The 20,672-nt window shown below is 45.6% G+C and overlaps 1 protein-coding gene across 11 annotated transcripts in view; it reads left to right on the forward strand.

Annotated features, from left to right (window-relative positions):
* Window positions 1–20,672, forward strand: part of pde4a (phosphodiesterase 4A, cAMP-specific) — a 208,580-nt gene that overhangs the window by 158,351 nt on the left and 29,557 nt on the right. For 10 of the 11 annotated variants that reach the window (XR_011191108.1, XR_011191110.1, XR_011191109.1 and 7 more), the window contains one exon: window positions 727–839. Coding sequence is in view for 1 of the 11 variants with exons in the window: in XM_015349077.2 (XP_015204563.1) it covers window positions 727–839 (113 nt within the window). In the remaining 10 variants the exon portion in view is untranslated. Of the gene's footprint in view, window positions 1–726; window positions 840–7,297; window positions 8,327–20,672 lie in introns of those variants that run through there. The other variant, XR_011191116.1, reaches the window with a different exon arrangement.

Below are 20,672 nucleotides of genomic sequence, written 5' to 3' on the forward strand. Positions count from 1 at the left end.
CTATAACAGAGAACCCATGTGGCAGAGCTGCGCTGCAAATAAATAGATAATCTTGCAACTTCCTTTCACAAAATTCCTAAAAAAATGCAGATGAGGTCCAATGCTGGCAAGAAATGTTGACAGCATGTTTTTGGACCTGAAAGTGTAGTTTTCATTCAGCTCTTCTGCCGATTTGTCATGACAGGGGCTGAGTCATCCCCCCCTCCCCTCCTTCTCCAAAAAACCACACTAACATGCGCGCACACAAAAAAATTCTCGCCGCAGCCTGCCAACCCCCGCCTACAGTGTAAATATTGATATTACAATATTATTAAGACTGGAGGCCCACATTGTCTGCCTTCGCAGTTTGCACTTACTTCCAGGATGCTGCTGTAGAAAAAAGCCTGGCCGAGCCGTGGCTGTGTCTGTCTCTTTACCCCTGCTGTCTCTTGTGGGAAAGGGGTTGCGTTTCCTGCCTCTCTTACTTGAGCTCCCAGCACTGTATTATAAAAAAGAGGAAGAAGCTCTCAACCAAAGCAGAAATGTTATTCTTGCAGCCGGAGAGTGAAAGCTGGGGTGGGGGCAGGTAGCAGGGCGATGTGGAGCACAGCTGAGAGGGGCGAGAGTGTTTTGATCTCGGGGGTTTGGTATCATCTGGCACAGGCGGCATGCCTGGCTTGGGGGGGATTTGCTGCTGGCTGCCCAGTGCCACGGAAGGTGCCCACTGTGCCCTCTCTGTCCTTGCAGAGGAAACATATCAGCAACTGGCCAAAGAGACCCTGGAGGAACTGGACTGGTGCTTGGACCAGCTGGAGACCATACAGACATACCGGTCGGTCAGCGAGATGGCCTCCAACAAGGTAAGGGAAGGCTTGGTTTTATTTCACAGAGAAGGTCTAACCTCCTTGGCTTGAAATCTCTTTTTGGTTTGGAAAAACAGCCGTGAGCTTTTGTGAATTGGATTTCTACAAAGCTGGATGAGTGCGTTGACTCTTGAACCTATTTTTTCTTCTCTGGGGTCACTGGAGTTCACGTGCTTGTCTGCCCCCACACTTGTTTGTCAGAGCTGCAGACACCTCAGGAGATTTTTGAGCTGACAGCTGCAGAATCTACCGCTTCTTTTCAGCTGTTTTCAGGTGTGGTTATCCAGGTGTGGATGAAGGATTCATTGCTTAAGTCCAGGTAGTCTTCCTACCCCCATTCAGTGCATAGCTCTGGCACCAGTCAGGGTCTGTGCAGATGTTCAAATGCAGATGTTTCTGAACCAGTTTACTTACACTGCTCTCGTTTAGTGAAATGTAGGCAGCTTAGATAGAAAATCTGTTATTTGTGCTTTCAGTATTGTACCTTTGGCATGTTTTAAACAGCTGTAGCAATAGGGCTCAAGGATCAAGCAGTGATTCCAGAGTCAGGGTTCAGTTTGGTTTGGCTTGTCAGAGTTACTGCTTGGCACTCAGTTGGCCCCTCAGTCAGCATTCACACCTGCATGTGTTGGGGGGGTACGTGTTAATCTTGGCACTCAGCCCTTCTGCTGCTGTCCAGCTGCGCTCGCTGTTTATTTGTCAATAGCCTCAAGGAAGCGGTGTGCGTGTTGAAGTTCATGTGGGAAAAAGAGAGGGGAGCTCATGTCGGACGCTCTGACACAATGGAAAGTGGGACTTGGGAACTGGGACTTTTTGAACCTACCCTTCATGTTTATTTACTTATCCGCAACTTGGCGTTCTGCAAAAAAAAAGGATAACAAACTGACATCTAGGCAAAGTAGAACAGTTTCATAATAATTAGATCCTTTTATCTGAAGGGTCCCCATTGCTGGACCAGTCAGACCACAGCAGGTTTTATATGCTTCTTTAAACCATCAGATTGTGTGTAGAATGGCTCAATTAAATGTAAAGAGAAGCCAGAAAACTTGCCATGATGTGCACTGGGTGACTAGCGGTTTACTCTAGCCCCTCACATGCCTTCTCCTGTTTCGTGCCCAGGGCACATTAAGGTTTGGGCAGTATGAGGCCCCACTTGTCCTTCCAAAATCAGTCCGATCAATCAAAGCCAGCAAGGCCAGGCTCTGGCTTAACATGAAACACCTTCTCTATCTCCAGCTCCTATTAAGAGCAATTTGGTCAGAGGAAGAATTGGGTTTGGGGAGGGGTGGGGGGGGTAGTGACTGAGTATGGGTCGCTATTACACTTAAAGCGTTCCACATGCATCCTGCAGAGATGATGTTGAACTGGAAAGTATGCTTGGCGGGCAGTAATGGAGAGACGACACGCAAGCCTGTCTGCTGAGCGCTGATGGGGCAACAGCGAGTGGGCTCGCATAGCCCTGGGGTCACAGGGAGGTCAGCCAATGTCCCATGCCATGCAATCCGCAACCCACCCGTGCTTCATACAGTAGGTGAGAAAAAGCAGGGGTTTTATTACATGTGAAGACTAAGCAGTTGACCAGCCTAGAGAATCAATACTTTCTTGTCTACAACTATAGATATTTACAGTACATCTTTTCACAATATATTTTTAGTATTTGAAAAGCAAATCCTTTCATTTGTATTACACTTTTCATCTCTGTTGGTCCCAGGGCACTTCACATGCAGTAGGAGAAGTACAGCCCCATGTGTGTTACACACTACTGCCATTCTGCACCAGCAGCCCCACTGCAAAGAACATTGGGGGAAGAATGAGATATGGTTTCATCTCTAGAATTAGGATAGAGCTTTAGGAAGGCTAGATTGAGCATGACCACGGTCGAATTTAGCCTGGACACGGAGGTTAACATTTTTCCTGTTCCAACAAAAAATAGCCTAGAATACTGCACACTGGCTAATGGACAGTTATGTTGCCTGAGGGGTATTGTCTTGGCCAAGAATCAGTACGTTTCAAGGCGATTCCTTGGGATTCATTCAAGAAACAGACAGACGGTCACGATGGGGATCACTGTTTGTGTCCTTGGGTTGTTCTCTGTTACCCTGGAGAGCTTTTGTGATGGTGGCAGCTGTAACCAGCAAGTGATCGAAAGGGGAGATGAGGGAACTAGAGATCTCCACACCCCTGGCAGTGACTGACAATCAGGATCTAGTCTGGAGCGTGCTCTGCCATGCGTCCTGCTGTGGGCCTGTCTTTGCACCTCAACCGAGTCCACGTTTAAGAGCTCAGACTTGCACACCCGTTCAAGGATTATTTCTTTATCTTTGCCCGTGAGCCGTTTGCCTCATGCATAGGAACAGTGTGTGTGTTGGTGCATGTCCACACTGTTGTGAGGACGGGTGTGACAGCCGCTCGGACGTCACTGCACACGAGGGGGACAGGGAGTCTGTGTTTGGTTACAGTCGCCGAGGCCCGGTGGCTTCCTGTTTCCTGTCTCCAGCCTGTTGCTGTTCCTACACCCTTTAGAACAGAGCCAAGGGTCAGAGGAGTCCAGGAGGTGCTCAGCATTTTATTCTGTAGCTTGCTGGTCCCCAGCAAGACGCTACCTTAACCTTTTAATGTCTTCTTTTATCATGGTGTATCTGTATTTACTACATAGTCTTTCAGTTATGGTTTTGTCTTTGCTGTCCTAAAAGTAGTAGACCAGAATCATCAATAGTGTGTTGATTCTTGTATTCGGGTAGGTAAAGGAAAAGTTCAGGAGCAGGAGTCCATTGCAAAATGTCGATGTACATGAGGACTCTCAACTACAAAAATTACAGTGCAAAGAAGATCAATGGGCAGGGTTCCTCAGATTTCTGGTACAGATTTTCGAGTCTAAATGTCTCTGTCAGATAGTGGGCTGGCGAGGGCAAGGCCAGTGGCATTGGCACCTGGTCACGCCAGAGTTATTCTGTCTGAAGTTCGAACGGACTGGACACGTGGCTCTTTTCCAGCAGTTTGCTGAAACAGTTTTATTTTTTTGGTTTATCTTAATTGTTCCTGGTGCTGGGTACACATCTCCTGTGACTTATCTGAAAAGAACAACTGGGTGTTTCACAACGCAGAAGGAAGCCATGTGTGTGATTGTGCCTTTGCACGGGTATTGGGGTATTAACGTAGAGGGAGAACTCTGCTAGTGAGGCTCACAAATCTACACCATTCAGCTTGCTGGCTTAGAGGATTAGTGCTTCTGGCAATTTGGAGGATTTGATCATACCCTTGTGAAAGGGATCCTGTTTATTAAAATAGATGGCACGTTTAAGTTTTTTCTGTGAGTTTAGTACACCATAATTCAGACCCCTAGATGGCTGGTGTCCTATTCCAAAGGAGAAAGGCCTAATGCCTTCCTTCTTCTTTCTTTTGTGCTTTTATAAGCCTTGCTTTCGCAGTAGTCTGCAGCAGAGGTTAGCCACTCCTGCAGCGCCGTGCTGTGTAAACAGGCTGCCGTGTGGCTGGAGTGAGTGTTGTGCAATGTGGGTGACCGTTATGGGGCTCCAGTTGCCAGTGAGCCACAGGAGGAGATGGGGCTGGATTGGTGCTGATGCTGCAGACTCGTTTGCTGCACAACAGTGGGAAACTCCTCCCAGCCCGCCACTTGATTGGCTGAGCCCTCTGATTTCGGGGCATGCAAGCAGAAAATAGTCGAATGGCTGGTTTTTACACATGGCTCTTCTGAGCCAGGCTCTTTAAAGAGGCAGTTTCCTGTTTCTTATGTGTGAGTGGAGAAGATGGGAGTAGTTTATTTTCCTTGCACTGGAATATTTTAGTGTAAAAATCATCACTCTGACCATTTGTCTCTTCCTAAAAATAGAGCTTGTTCTTTTATTTTATTGTCTGCAAAAGAAATTTAAAGAAGAACTACAACTTGAAATAGTTACCCTATCTCTCTGATGGTATTTACAAACATGTACAAACATGAAATCTGAGTCATCCTGTGCTCTGACATCACTTGGTAAAGCACGTCAGGCCCTAGTGTCATTCAGCTCACAGTTTGGAGCGTCCTCTTTAATTCCAGGCCAAACTATGGCACTTCCTGCAGCTGGGCCATTGCCACTTTTCAGACAGAGCCAAATCCATTCACTCCGAAAGGAGCCCTCCCTCCACTGAGACTTACAGGGCCATGTGTAGTTGTCCTTCTGAGCCCAGAAGGGCTGTCTTCTTCAGCAGGGCCTTGTCTTTGCTTGAATTGTAGCTGTGGTCGGTTTTCACTTTTTTATGTAAAGCTTTTACTCTTGTGTATCTCACCTCACGAGCTCTGCGTGTTTTTTGGGTTTACCAGAGAGCTCTACCTCCTCATTCTGTTTTTTTTGCAAAGGTGCACCAGGACACACTTTTCTAACTGTTCTGTGTGCTTGTCGGGTGGGTATCAGGGGTGTGAGCCGCAGTGGGGTGAGGGAAGGCTTGGGCACAGACTGCAGTTCTCTATGCTTGAGAATGACTGTCTGCCCCTCTGTCTCAGAGTGGCGGGCTCCTGCCAGCGTGCATGCTGCCTGTTTGTCTGTAACATTTGAGGTCTGTGGTTGTTTAATAGAGAAAACCTTAGAGAAGAGCATGTGCAACACTGTGACAGCCCAGCGCTTTTTCACTTCTGTAATGGGAGCAGATTGGCTCCTGGGGCTTGGCATTGCTGTGCCCTCACTGCTGCATTCTACCACAGGATGATGGATCTGTGTCATTGCTCTGGGGTGAAGGGATTGCGAACAGCAGAGCTGATCGGGAGCAGGCAGACTACTGAACAGAGAGCTCTGTTACGCTCTTCACATTGGTTTTGCAATTATGTAGACGTACATTGTACGTACTCTGCTCTCCTCCCCACTGATCGCTGATGTGTGGTGAGCGTTCTGGCGCACTATGGCTGCCGTCGCATCATCCAGGTGGATGCTGCACATTGGTGGTGGTGGAGGGGATCCCCATTACCTGTAAAGCGCTTTGAGTGGAGTGTCCAGAAAAGCGCTTTATAAGTGTAAGCAATTATTATTGTACAATAACAAAACCCCCACCCCTCTAAGCGACCCCAACCAATAGTGGGGACATTTAAACCCTGTTATTCATATTCTATAGGATGGATATGACCTGGACTGTTTTTTCCTGATAATTGTAGCATTTTCGCTGATTTATAAATATAATAAATATATGGTAAAAGTGATGGGGGGGGCATGTCTTTTGCACCTGCGTCAGATTTTTCTGTTCCTCTTTCCCTCTCCATTTTTGTTGTGTTTGTTTTTTAACCTGGTTCTCCGCTCAAGGTGCCTGTTTTAAAATGCAGAAGCTGTTTGCCGCTCACATGCGCTCCCCTTCCCCCGACACACAGGCACAGACAGATCCCCCCCTCCTCCCCCCTCCCTGCACACTCTTCGTGCACAAGCACTTGACATCACATCCTAGCCCAGTCTAGCCCAGCTCCATTCCCCTCCGCTGGTGTGCAGCAGAGAGAGCAGCCGCACTCCCTTCTCAGTGTCAGCTACGCCAGCTACAGTGGAGAGAGAAGAACTGCACAGCCTACTGCACGCAGATAGCCGGGTCCCTGGATCTCATGCTGCAGCTGGACTGATCTGTCTTTTACGTCTGCATGCACGTGTGCCCTGTTCTCTCAGCTTTTTGTTTCTGCTGCCTGACCTGCAGAACCTGGGCTTTGGAGATTTGCTTTGGAAACTGGAAGACAGGTGCTCTGAAAAAGAGGAAGCTTTGGAGAACCTGTGTTTTGCTTTTTTTTAATTTCTCCCTGTTCTGGAGATTTCGACTTTTATAAGGAACCTGGTGGAGTGTTGAAGTCCGGTATCTTTTTTGTGGAGTTGGAGTTGGACCCAATTACTGTGTATACATCACGCTGTCACTATCTCTCACTCAAACGCATCTCCACACACAAACGCGCTCTCTCCTTCACTTCCACGTGCGCATGCTCACCATCACACACACACACAGAGGCGCGCGCGCACTGACACACTGCCTGATTAGCTTGCCAGAGCTGTCTACTGGTACCCTGAGAGACTGAGAGAGAAGAGAGGGGGAGAGAGACGGAGGGAGAGAGCGAGAACACAAAATAATAGACAAGAGAGGCACAGAATCGGGACTGAGGACGAAAAGCAGCCCAAGAGGAGAAGACAACATTTGGAGGAATTTTTGGGGGAGAATTTTGAATTGCTATAATTTTTTTGTTGTTCTCCTGCTTTTAAATCCATGCATCGCCTCTTTATTTTGGGGGCCCGCTGTAGAAGCATGGATTGGTTCTGAATCCTGGATCAGCACTTGCTCGGCTGTAGAGCTGATCACAGTGCGCTTGCCGGCGTTGGGTTTGCTGTTCCTTTTCAATATGGGAGGGAGGTAAAGAAGGGTGGGTGGGGGGTGTCAGGTGCCGCTTCTTCCGAAGTGAGGTGGTGCTTTTTTCTGGGGGGGGGTTGGGGGGGTGGGAAGGGGGGGGCACGGTGGGAAAGAGGGGGGGGGAGGTTTGTTTTGCCGTGCAACAGCAGCAGCTGAGGAAAAAAGGCAGCGTTGCACTATGGGAATTTCCTGAGTATCTGCAGTGTGAAAGAAGACATCTTACTGCTGTCAGTTTTGGGAGCCAGGGCCTGGGATCTCGCCACTGCTCGTCCGTCTCTCAGTTCGCTTTGCCCTTCAGCAGCTTGCCGCCTCCCCCTCTCCTCTGCCCCCTCCCCCCCTTCCCAGTGAAGCTGCCGTTCGGAATAGACTTTACACAGAAATCCGGGGAGTCAACGCAGTCACAGGGATGTGATGTAACCTAGATCTTTGGAGGGGGGGGGATCCTGTTTTTTGTTCTCTCCCTCTCTCCTTTCTTTGCTCCCTTGCTGTGACATCAGTACTGGCGATTAAAAAAAAAAGGCGAGGAAAACCTAAAACAAAAAAAACGCACCTTAACCTTTTTTTGGAAAATTTGCCTCGCCTGTCCTGCTGCCCACCTCTGACCCTCCGTCGTACTGGAGTACCATACCTCCGCCGGCTGTGGCCCCCCCCGGACTCGCAGCAAGTCGTCATGCCGCTGGGGGCACTTGCGCTACTGCTCCGCCTGTCTCCAGCACAGCCCCTGTCGCCCGGCCTCGCCAGCGGCCATGGTGGTCACTGAGGGGCTGGACCCCGCCGCCCTGCGGTGCCCCCCGCTGGCCCGGCACTGCCAGTCCCCTTCCTCCTCTTCGTCCTCGACTTCCTCTTCCCCCGTGCCAGGGGGCTACAAGGTGCCGCGCTCTGCCAGCTTTTCCCCTAGCCTGGCACCTCTGCGGGCACGCCTGGCGGCTGCGGGGGGCTCAGAGCTGGACTTGGGGGTCTGTGGGGGGGGCGTGGGGAGCGGGATGCCCGCCGCGGCGCTCGGAGCAGGAGCCTCAGAGGTTTTCTTGGAGGGTGGAGGGACAGCCTCCGAAGTTCGGAGGATGCCCCTGGTGGACTTCTTCTGTGAGACATGCTCCAAGCCCTGGCTGATTGGTTGGTGGGACCAGGTATGTGTTAACATGTGGGTGCTGATATGCATACATGACTAGAAAGCCAATCAGGCTGCTGCTGCATAGCAGATTTGGCCCATTTCAGGTTTTTACCTGCTGGTGGGCTCAAGCCAACGCAGTTTGTGGTAGAAGCTATTAACAAGGTTGTTTACACCACAGCACAGAAGTATGTATGCACTTAGACTTCATGCAAAAGACATTGCTGCTTCATCTTTGCAGTCTGTGTATAAGGTCTTGCCAAACCTATTTGGATCAAGCTGCTGTGAACTAGGAGTTTGAATTGTAAACATAAGCCCCACTCACTGTTTTGAAGGGATGTGCAATAAAGAAAATCATTAAGGTAAAATAAATCTCTAGGTTGAATGGAGCTGTACTGTAATTCAAATCTCGAAGGTTAGAGAACATGGATGAGGTAGACATGTAGGACTGAGAAGGACAGAAAAAGATGAATTAAGTTTGTATGTCAATACTTGTGCATGGAAAAGAATCGATGCACAGCTGGAAGATGAGTTGTTGAGCACTTGGCGAGAAGGCTTTAGAAAAAAGCAGAGGTTCATATTTGCTGTGTTTCTTTGCTCTGATGCAGTCCTGTTTTATAGGGCACTCGCTATGCTCTGAAGCAGATTTCCACTGGGGTGGTTCAGTGTTTCAGCAGTTGAGATATCTCCTAATATTCCACTGGCGCAGTGTTTTTCATAGGGTGTTGTGCTCGTAGAGGTGCAAACAGATTTTGACAAGCAGACGTGTGCATCAGGAGGTGGGGGTGGGGTGGTTTGGAGACCCACACTGAGGCTGAAACTGCATCCTGCTTTGAGATTGTTGTGTTCAGGATCTGATGTGGCAAACACAGGGTTAAAGTTTTGATCCCAGCTGTTGCTATGCGATGCGCAGCCTGTATGCCATATAATTGCATGTGTGCTGAACAGTGTGCTTTAGCTGTTCATCTTCCACGGGAAACGGACACAGTCATTTACCTGCATTTAACCCAGTTGCCCTAGTTTTCACAACCATACGATGCCGGCTTGAGGCCATAATGCCATTTGCTGTTGCGCATTACAGCATCTGTTACCTCTGTGAACTATGTTTCATGTTGCATGTTGGGCTGAAATGAGCATCATTTGTGTGTAATAAACCATTACAGGTAACAGGTAGTCACATGTACTTCTGCATGTTTAATAGATTAATTGGTCCTAATTATCCTTTTATATCACCCAGATTAGCAGAATTTAGCCCCTTCCATATTCACTGTTCCCATGCTTCCTGGAAGATCTGCTGTCTGTCTGCACATTGCTTAAAGGTGAACACAGCTGTATCCACAGTAGATGGTGCCCAGCTCAGATGGCCAGTGGCTTTGCACCCAGTGCAGCATTTGGAAACATGGGCTGCATTTTCCAGACCCAAATTCCCAGAATTTAATCTGGGTTACCTAACAGTCAGTGTGCATAATAAACAGCAGTGCTGAGATAAACAGAATTTGAAATGCCTTCTCTTTTGGCTCAAAGTGTCCACATACATACTGTACATGAGAAGGTATAGAGGTTGGGGGCCACAAATGTGTGGCTGTCCAAACCTGCTAATTACTATAACTTCCCACCCTTTTCTGGGTTTTTTAAAAGGTACTGATTAAAGAAACGTATAATATCTGCAGGTTTCAACTGCCCAGTGTCATTTTTTGGCTACTCTGCATTATACAGAGCTCTGTAGACATTGTACAGTGTGGCATTAATGGCAGATGCAATGTTTTCTACTTTATCAGTACGATTCAGTCCAGATTTTACAATTATAATTCAGCAGGTGGGGCTTTTCACTGCCGTGTCTGTGGTATCTACTGTACAGTATGTGCTTGGTAGGAAGGTGACAAAACAGCGGTATTACTAAACTCAATGTCATTCCAGTGACTTCACTTGGAACAAAAATCCCACTATCCTTCAACTCTCAAGACCAGTGTTCACTTAACTCTGTTTACTTAATTTCGCCATCTCTTGGAAAAACAGTTTCACCTACAGTATGCTGACCTTTATTAAGCCAACTGGATTGCGTCTCTCCCAGACCATGGTTAGACTTGTGGTCTTAATGCAGGTGATTGTGAGGCTATTGTTATTGCCAATGCCGATCTGTGCCTTAGGACCGTGTGTAATTCAGTTCTCTACTAAGGGAGAAGTGAAATTCCTTAACTGTGTCATATGAATCCATGAGGTTTTCCTATAAACATTATCCTAATTCGTGATCAATTGAGAAAACGTGCCATTTTCACAGGCCTCCCTCCAGGCTTAATGATGTCACACCATTGCTTGTGTGTACATTTTTACGGATCTGTTTTTGTTAAAGCTGTATGTCATTACTTTTGCAATTATTGTTGCAGTCTGATTCAGAATAGTGGGTTATTTTAAAGGTTACTAAAGCGATGTGTTAAACTGTGCTTTTTTGTGTAGTGTGCCTCTTATGAACTGTGTACCTGTCCCACAGTAAGATGGTATGTGAGTTGCCGATGAACTGTCCGTATCAGAATTCTATTTTTGGGATTGTTTTATTAATCTGTGCTCTGCTCTTAAACAAAGATACCCTTAACCTAAATAATTAATAATGGGTTGAATAATTAACAGTGCAGTTTATCAATAAACACTGCTTGTTAAATAATACTTGGTTGGCAATGCTACTTACTTGTGTTTGTTCTGAGTCCTATGTTGTTCTACCAGGTGGTAGTTAAGCTGCTGTATTGAATTAGCTAATTACATAAGTGGATAATGCTTCATTCTGATGTTATACATGCAAAATAAAGGAAACTTTTCAAAGCAATAAAGAGCAGGTTGAAATCTTGGAGTTGGGATGAGGCTCTGTTATGCTGACCGTAGCTCTGACAGTCATATACTGTAGCTAGGGGCTTCTTTCCAATGGCCCAGTGAGCCAGGAAACAGATTTTGAAAAATAGCACGGTGCTGACAATTTAATCAGGTGAAACAGGGCGTCAGTTCCAGATCAAACAAGCCCCCTTTCCTCCTTAAGGTTAGCCAAGTCAAGAGAGGGGCATCATCGGCAACACAGTGACGTGGACCTGTGTCATCCTGGGTTTGATTCTTATATGCATTTGCCTGTCTGTGTGGAGTTAATATGGTTTATTTTTTCCAGGCACTCTAGATTCTTCCCACATTCCAAATACGTGCTGATTGATTATTCCAAACTGTTCCTTTTTAGAAGTGTTTCTCTCTGCATGACACAGGATCATATTTGAGTTTTTTTCCCAACATAACCAAGGCTGTGTTTCTGTGACTAAAACAGAACCCATTGAAGGCGATGAGCTGGCTGGCTTCATCTTTCGTTGGGTGTTTTTTGTCTGGGTTCCCAGTTTCTGCCAGGGCGATGTGTCTGCCTGAGTGTACACAGTCTGAGTCAGGCTCCACGCCGTTGCTGAAAACAGTGTCTAGCATGTCGGCTGCTTCGGTGAATCTCGGTGGTGGATGACTCAGAGGTCTGCGTGAAGGGTATTGAGTGCAGCTGCTTCTGTGAGCAGGGAGAGTGACAGAGATGCCGTGTGCATTTTGACCACTTTCTCGGCCTGCTTGTCTATTATCAACCAAATAAGGACACCATTACCCACAGGAGGAGCGTAAACTCCCTCTTCCTCAGCAGGTCTAAAGAGTAGTCTTCCATTTTCTTTATAGTGAGTTAATGATAACCCCCCCCAGTCAACGCTAGAAAGTCCATATTCACAATTTATTTCTACATCTGCATCTCATCAGGAACTTGGCTGTATAGCTTGTCAAAAGTTTAGACTTTTTTAGGTTAGCACTTTAAAATCCATCTTGCCATAACACTTTTTGCCTACAGTTAGGCGCTGGCTTATATGCAAGAACATGCTGCAGGCAAAAACCTTGAAATAGCAGACTGCTATGCGAGGAAAGCAACATTTCCATGCCATTCTGAGCTGTACATTTCCATGGCAGTAGTTTAGCCCTGTTCCATCCTGTTCTGTTCCCAACCATAGCTTATATTTTCTTTCCAGGATCCAAAGGCATTGATTCAGAAGATCAGGACTGTACTGTACCAATAAACCCATGATTCTCTCTGCCCACTTGGGCATATTAAACAGCCACGCTTGGCACCTCCTCGTGTTTTAGGAGGCGGGGGAAGTGTTGTAACAAACAACACAGCATCTTGCAGTACGTGTCAAAAGGCAGGGAAACAGAATCCCAGCCCCTCTGACGGCCTCCTGTGGGAATAGGTGGCGGAATCTGCAGTATGTGCGGTAGAGGAGTACCCCCACAGCGGTGCGCCCACTGCTTCCTGCCAGCCTGCGCGCTTCCTCTTCTGCTCATTGTGCGCCCAGTTCGCCAGCTCCCAGCCTTCGTCACTTCGGTCTTTTTGTTTTGCTTTGCTTTTTTCTTTTCTTTTCTTACAAGCTCTTACTTGGCTTGTGGTTTTCCAGGAAATGTGCCCAAATGTGTCTTTTTGTGCATTTTACTCCGATTAATCATTGTAGGAAAACCCCATTTCTTGAAGTCTCACTGCTTTCTCAGCGCTCAAGTGCCCTTTGACCAATTTTAGTGACAGCATTATTGGGAAACTTGCAGCATTTTAACCATTTCAGTACAGCTGTTAAAAAGCCTGACCCTGAGAATTGTGCACTTTTCTCATTGTACAGTATATCTGCACCTTCAGGAAATACACCAGCTTTCTGTGCGACTGTGTGCATCAGTCCATGCGTAAGGTGTGAGTCCAAGCCATGACCTATCAAGGTTTTTTTATTATTTCTCTATTTAGTGGTGCGTTTATTACTGTGTAAAGGTCAAACCTCTGCTAAATCACCAAAGCATTAGTAATGGCCTTTCCTGTTTTTTATGTTGTTGTTTATTATGATTGGGTGCTGTGCAATCATCCATGTGTTCCAGCAAAATAGAAAAGATAGAGGTTAGGAAGTGACAGTGTTAACCGGCCTTCTTGTAAGTCTGTGTTACAAGAACTTTCTATTCGTGCTCATTTCCGTATTCATTAATTCAATTATTTATTATTTAGAATATATTTTTTTGTTGGAAAGGTTGCTTCATGCCCTCTGTCATGTCTTGTGTTTGAAAAGAGGATAGAGCTGGGGTGATATGAGACAGTTATTTTAAAGGCACACAAGAAAAAGCTGCTCAGTTGTAGGACAGATGGTCTCAAAAACTGTCAACCCACCTCTTCAGTTGGGAGCTCTTGCTCTTTTGTGCTGTGCAATCTGTGAGCTGCTGCAGACCTCATTCAATTGTTTTTGAAATCATTGTGTTGTCTTCTTTTCTTTGTCTGATGGTGCTAGCTCATATTTTATTTGTGCCATTTCTCCTTCTGTATGCGTGAAAAATTGACCAGCAATCATTTGCGCAGGAAAAAAGAGGATGATTAAATAGGCAAAGCGGAACAATTACAAAACCTCTTCGCTGTGCTGATCGCAATGGTTTGTAAATACGCACTTTCCAGGATCTCCAAGCCAACTGACAGATCTTTCCACGTCAGAGGTAATTCCTTTATCAAGTCTGATTAACTCCAGTTGGGCTCACGGACTGCGAGGCAGGGTGGGAGTGCACAGAATCTGCACTACCTCAATGCCCTCTCTGACCTGGAAGATGCCAGTCGGTTATACTAGTTTCCGTTTCTGTCATTCTGATGAAATGATTATAGTTCTGATAATACAACTCCTACTGTACAATGCATTAGTATTATCAACAGTAATAGAATTAAGGTTACAAGTGAGAGGAGACCTTTTGGCCCATCTAGTTTATTTGCTGGTAGCTAATTGATCAGAGCATTTTGCCCAGCTGTTTCTTGAAGGATCCTGAACAACAGTCACAAACATGGATGCACAGCTTGTTACACACTCCCACAACTCTTGAGTAAAGCACTGCCTGCTGTTCTTATCCTTTAAATGCACTTCTCCTTAGTTTTCACAACAAAAGTAAGATATTATAATAAAGATTTATTCATATTTTATCACTATTTTATCCACTATTTTTTTTGTTAAAACTATTTTTTCTTCCTCTTCAGAACATACGCTTCTTCTAGTGAAATGTTGTAATGAACAGACTACATGAGACCACCAATGACCAGGATTAGGGAGCACAGACTGCATTGGTGAACCTACTTACCCTGGTTGTGCTCTTACTCAACATTTCACAGCATAAACATTGGTAATCACTGGGAAAATATGATGCATCTTCCTAGAGCTCAGCTCTCTGCTTTTCTTTCCCTCCATAATTTAAAGTGATTTGCTTGTGAAGTATTCAGTCACATACTGTGCACTAGAGAGGCAACATTAGGACAACCATGATGATTCAGTTTGTCTAAAAACAAGGAATGTTTTAAGGAATCTGCTTCTGTTCTTATCCCAAAAAACATTACTTTGTTTCAGTCAAATTTTGTAAAATTTTATCATCTGGAATACTTGAATTCAGTGCCCTTGTAGTCTCTTTTGTTGGAAACTAAAGAGCTGTAGTTCCCCCAAACACAACACTCATCTGAGATTGAAGGTTATTCTTTCTAGCTTCAGGAAGGGAACAATGCCAGTGAAGCAGACCCAGTTGGGGTCATTGATATGCACCTCATGGTCTGGGTGACTTGATGATTAAGCCTTTTCTATCTGTCTGTCTGCGCCTAATGGAAGTTCCCTTTGCCTCATTGCATTTTCCATCCTTTAACCATGCTTTCATGTAGTTTCTGATGAGTCAAAAACTAGTTAGAAACTGAGTCGTTTCATGAGTATATAGGATTTGGTTGCACAGAAGAGAGAGGAGGCACCTTTTGCTCAGTAGTTTTACTGGTAACTGACTGAGGAATCTCATCTTGCCATTTCTTGAAGGAAACCATAGAATAAACATGGATGAGTAGTAAGGTTTCTACCATGTTTCTGTCGGGATTTCACTGTGCTCTGTGGTGCATCACTCAGTTTTTGCTATGGTGTACAAAACAGTCATCTCTTCTAAGTGAGGTCAGGGCTCCCCAGTACGCAGTGCGCCAGAGTCAGGCTTTGTGCAGGGAGGGGTGTCTGGTTACTCTGCAGACTGACAGGCTGCCAGCTGCCCAGGGCCGGGAGGAAGTGTGAATGAATTGAAACGCCAGGTCCTTCCTGTTTGACGTCTACCTAACCTCTGCTGTAGCCATGAATGAAAAAGTGCCTCTTGATTGTTTTTTCAATTAAAAGAACAGTAGCAGATCTGATCAGTTCTCCTAAAAGACTATTCTTTTAATTTATTCTAGCAGGATATTTATTTGTTCTTGTAAACATCCTGACGTTGTCACGCCACATCTGTAAATTCACTATAGGGACAAAACGTTTAGAACCTGCCCTAAAAAAGAAGTATATCAGTATAGAGGATAGCCCCTGAAGTCTAGTTTTGAAAGCGACAGTTGCATGAGTATTAATGCAGTGATTGATTTATCTTGAAGTCGTGTTTCTGACTTTGAGTGAAATTTGAAATTAAAAGTGCAGGCTGTTAGACCCTCTCAACTTCCCTGCAATAAAACAGAAGATGGAAATCAAAACATGTATGTGCCCAGAAGTGGTTTTGGTGTCTCCTGGGCCCACTGCTCTGTTCCCTGCTGTGGTATGACAGCCCTTGGGTTTGTGCTGCTAAGATCCCATCCTCAGCTGGCGGCGTTCCTGCACTGCACATGTGGAAGCAGAGAGTAGAGATTTTGCTCATCTTGTGTTACTGAGAGCCCTCTAGGAGACCAAACCCTCTCTCGCACTGACACACACACAGAGAGAGAGAGCGAGGCATCTGGCCAAGGTCACAGCAGAGAAAGGTTTGCCAGGCTTAACCCTCTGTGGTGGTTTCTGCACTGTTTACAAATGGAAACTGCTAGTTGTGCAGTAAGAAACTGCAGGTATGGTAGTGAAAAAAAAACTTCCGAGATTTACAAAAGCTGCCTGAATCTTATTTAAGGTTAAATGCACAACATGAACATTATTTATGTATTGCATGAATATTTACAAAAATGTTTTTACATATTGGCATTATTCATGTACTGATTAATGAATAGATGTATAAGACTCTCCTTTTCTAATGTAACAACTCAAAGGAAAAATTAAATCTTCGGTTAAGCTATATACTGTATATAGGAAGATTTCCAAAAATACATTGGTCTTTGTTTTGTGACCATTATTCAAAGGAAGAGGCATCCTATATGTGTCTACTGCAGGTAAAGGCTGACTGCAGAGTCCAGGCAGGACCAGTGGCAGTCCTGCCTCCTGTGTGGCGCTGCAACTTTAAATGCACTGAGCTATGTGACGGATGTCCTGCTCCTTGCTCTAATGCCAAATGACATTGGCGCGCTGTGTTGCCCTACCTCCCACAGCGGACAGCCCCATACCCTGACCTCATGAGCTGAAAACAAAAGCTAGACTGAAAAAAGATAGACTTTGAATCTTCACTGCCTTCCCCCTTCATTTTTCATACAATTTTGTACAACTCTGTCTCTTTCGTTTCCATTTATGCTATGGTGGCACTAGTAAGTGTGAGACTATAAGCCCTGTATATAACACAGGGCCTTTAAGCAGGTAAAGGACTCCTGCTCAACTCAAATAAGCATCTTTCACTCTCACACACAACGCAAAGCACAAAAGGGAGCACACTCTGCATGCTAATCGTGCAGCCTGTGAGTCATAGAGAAGCTTGTGTGATCACTGGAGGGGTGGAAAAATTGTTGGAAAACTGCAGAGGTCCAGGGGTTTAAAAAGAAGTACAGTATATTTTAATATGGAGCAGCTGTGTATGCATTGGATGTAAACCGTACACATACCATGATATTCCTCTATGTGAATGCACAAAGCCTGAGCTATTAGAAGTTCTTTGATGTGTTTGGGCTGTCATGTTCAGTTCTTTTACATTGTTTCTTAAAGGTAATAGGATTAGTTGGTTCACTAGCTATTACCCTGGCTAATATCTGCATTAAAAACATGATTGCAATCAGATTAAAGTATTGTGCCTAACCTGTGCGCTGCCTCAGTAATTTTTAAAAATATAATAAAAAAGGAGAGGATGTTTTCTCCCGCTAGCTCATTTGGTTTTTAACCGCTGGTTAGGGAACCAGTCAAGGATCTCATTGTAAAGAAGTTCTGAGATGTAGGTGAATGTTCCCTTAGTTTCCATGTGGGTCCCCCGATTGTTTTTCACTGTTGATTCTGAATTCCACGGGCTTTGGGCCTCTCGGGATTCAGAACACTTGGGTCAGGTCACCTTGTAGTTTTCTCTGCTTGTTTGTATCTTTTCTTCTTTTGCTCCTGTGTCACTCTGAAGCGCACTGTTCTGGGCGACCTCGAAGGATGAGAAGGTGCCTGATGCGCATCGGGCCTGTGACATCACTGAGAGCAGCCCCCAGCCTCTTGCAGGCGACTGGCATATCTCACACAGTCTCCCCTCCCCCGGTCACCTCCAAGACCCAAGCCCAGCGTCTCGGGTCTCACACAGCCGGGGCAGCAAGCGGTTTTTCTGTGCGTTTTCTCCTTAAAGAATCGTCCGAAAAATGGATTTTGGATGAGTGCAAGTTGACGAGCTGCCCAACTCCTGGCTCTGCCAAGATGACAGTAATATTAGCTGTGATATCCGAAGGCCCTTGAGAAGGATTCGCCTGCGTCAGACCTTGACATCTGTGTGTCTGTGGCCGGTCTGGCCATCCGCTGAGGCCTGTGTCTTGTGGAGAAAGACCGCTCCTGCCTCCCCCTGGGTCTGGCCAGCTCTCCGTGCTGTTCCTACTCCTCAGCTCCCGGCCAGCGCAGGGACCTTGACACGCATCCGATAAACATCTCTTCCTTTCTTGGCTTCACTTGACATTTTCCATCGCTTTAATGAGCTGCCCCCCCCCCCCCTCCATGTTTATTTTCCCTTAAGGATCTCAAAGAGGAATTTGGCAAAGCAGAGCTGAGAAAATGCTCTCTTACAACAAATAATAAAATCAGTATTTTTAAATGCGTTAAAACACGCAAAACACTTCCCTTCACCTCCTTCCCACTGTTGCCAGCAGGTCTGAAAGTGTAAGGCTGGCCTTGACGTTTGGCTGACTGGGGTTCAGGAAGTTGAGATGAACCGGCCAGGGCTCCTGCGGGCTCACAGCAAGGCCAGGGAGAGATGTGGGACTCCTCCAGTCGGCATCGACTCTCCTGCCAGGCGCTGTGGAGTTCCGCAACGTGCTGGGTGAGAGATGGGCGTGTCGGTGGAGTGTGTCAGCTTGTCCCGTTCTCTCCCGAGAGGCCACTGGAGGTGCAGCTGTAAAGCCAGAGCATTGTGCCATTGGCATTTCCCAGTGGTTGGGTCAAAACGAAAACAACTGGCAAATTAACATTTTAGAGAAAAGAGGATTTATTGTGGTATACATTGGTGAGGAAGGCCTGATTGGATAATCCATCGTACAAGATGAGGAAACTGGGTGGCACAGTTAATGCACAGAGTAAACAAGGTAAACACAATTTGTAAAAATTCAAAAAAGTAATCTGGAAGACTGTTGGAGCGTGGTTGGTTACACACTGTAGCTCAGGTACAGCATTACCATATGTAATAGATGGATTTTGGGAAAGTTACAACATTGCAATATTGTAGACTGTTTTGTTACAATATTGCAGGGCACCAGGCTCCATTTCACAACTTTTCTACAGTACTTTTGTACTGTTCATGTCCTTGTTAAATTCTGAATAACACTAATTCAGCCTTTGAGAGAGTGTGTACTAAACACCTTCACCAGTCATCTAATAATTAAATAATTAACGGACATTAAAGTTCTGGATTTGATAGTTGACAGAGAACAATATCATGTGCATTGAGGGTGTAGATCATACAGTAGAATACTGTACATAGCTTTGGTCTTTTGTGACTGTAGTGCTGTAAATTGTGAAGCTGAGAACTGTCCTGGAACACAAACCAGCAGGTGTACAGGCCTCCTGGGCCAGGACTGGTTCTAAGGGATGTCCACTGCTCACTGCTGACAGTGTTACAGGTTACCAGTGGTTTGTGTTACAGACAACACTTTGCTAATACAACATTATTTTTCTTGGTGAGGGTTAGCAAATGATACTGCCTGTCCTGTCACTTTTCAAAGCAAAGGCAGTGGTTGAGAGTTTGCCTAGGAACCAAAAAGCGAAAATAGTGTGCAATGCCAGATTTCATGTTTACATTAATGAATTGTCTACTGTGGACGAATATTTGGTTTTGACATCTTGACAGTGTCACAGAAAGTGTATGGCCAGTTGTGGTTTGTTTTAAGGTGCTGTGGGGGGCTTGAATTGCACCACTGCACATGATTGTCTTTCTTTATGCACTGTAAGAAGTATAGAATTTGAGTCAATTTAGTAAGTTTTTTATTTCAGTTAATTCAGAACTTGCTACATTAGACATTTTTCTTGTTTAGATTGCAATTCATTGTCAAATAATTTACAGAAAAAATCAACTTGTTAAGTGGCCTGCACATAATGTAGCCTGATCTCTCAGTCTGGTGATGTAAATTATAAAACCTCTCTGTGGCTCCCCTAGACCTGGGCCATATCCGCTGTAGTGAGATAGATTGGTGTTTAAGAATGAACTTTTTTGAAGCCATGAGTACGCATCTAAACGTCCACCTGCCAGATCCATTGTGTACTTGCTTATTACCATATGGGTTGTGATGAAACATTAAACATTAGAATTAGGTCAGTAAATGCATTAGGAGAGATCTGTGTTAAATAGGCTGGATTTAATTACCTTGAAATTATCCAACAAACTCCAGTTCTGAAGAGTTAATACCTAACATGCTGCAAGCCAGTTTGCAGAAAATTCAAGGGTGGGTTCAACCTTGGTTTGCAGAACAGAAGCTCATGTGTAGAGGTCAGCCACACCTAACTCTCCAGCCTCCTGCTCCCCTTTAACCATTTTGGTATCTGTGACTGTGATGGAGCAGGCTGCTTGTGTGTGTGTCTTGCCTCAGGACAGTGTGTGAGGTTGCAGTTGCTAGGGAGGCCTCGGCTGTTGCCATGGAGATTATTCAGTGTGAGTAGATTGGTCACTGGAACGGAGGCTGTTTCTCCTGACGGATGGTTTGTACTGGAGGAGGGTTTCACAAGGGCAACAGCCCGCCAAGCAAAACTGAGGCAGTTCCACCCATGGAACAGAGATTATGACCGACGTGCCAGGGGGGCAGGCAGTGGGAGGGTGGGGGCGATTTCCTTGTGCTTGCTGCAGGTGTGCTTGGATTCATGCAGTCTGAAAGAGTGGGTGTATGGAGTGATAGCTGTGTTTTATTCCCTCAAATCGTTGTCGGAACGTGCTTTTTTATGCTATCAGTTTTGACCCACTTCTACACTTTAGCCTGTTACCACAATACAACATTTGTTCATGAACAACGAAAAAACTGA

Source organism: Lepisosteus oculatus, chromosome 11 (genome assembly GCF_040954835.1).
Source record: "Lepisosteus oculatus isolate fLepOcu1 chromosome 11, fLepOcu1.hap2, whole genome shotgun sequence".
NCBI classification, from domain to species: domain Eukaryota; kingdom Metazoa; phylum Chordata; class Actinopteri; order Semionotiformes; family Lepisosteidae; genus Lepisosteus; species Lepisosteus oculatus.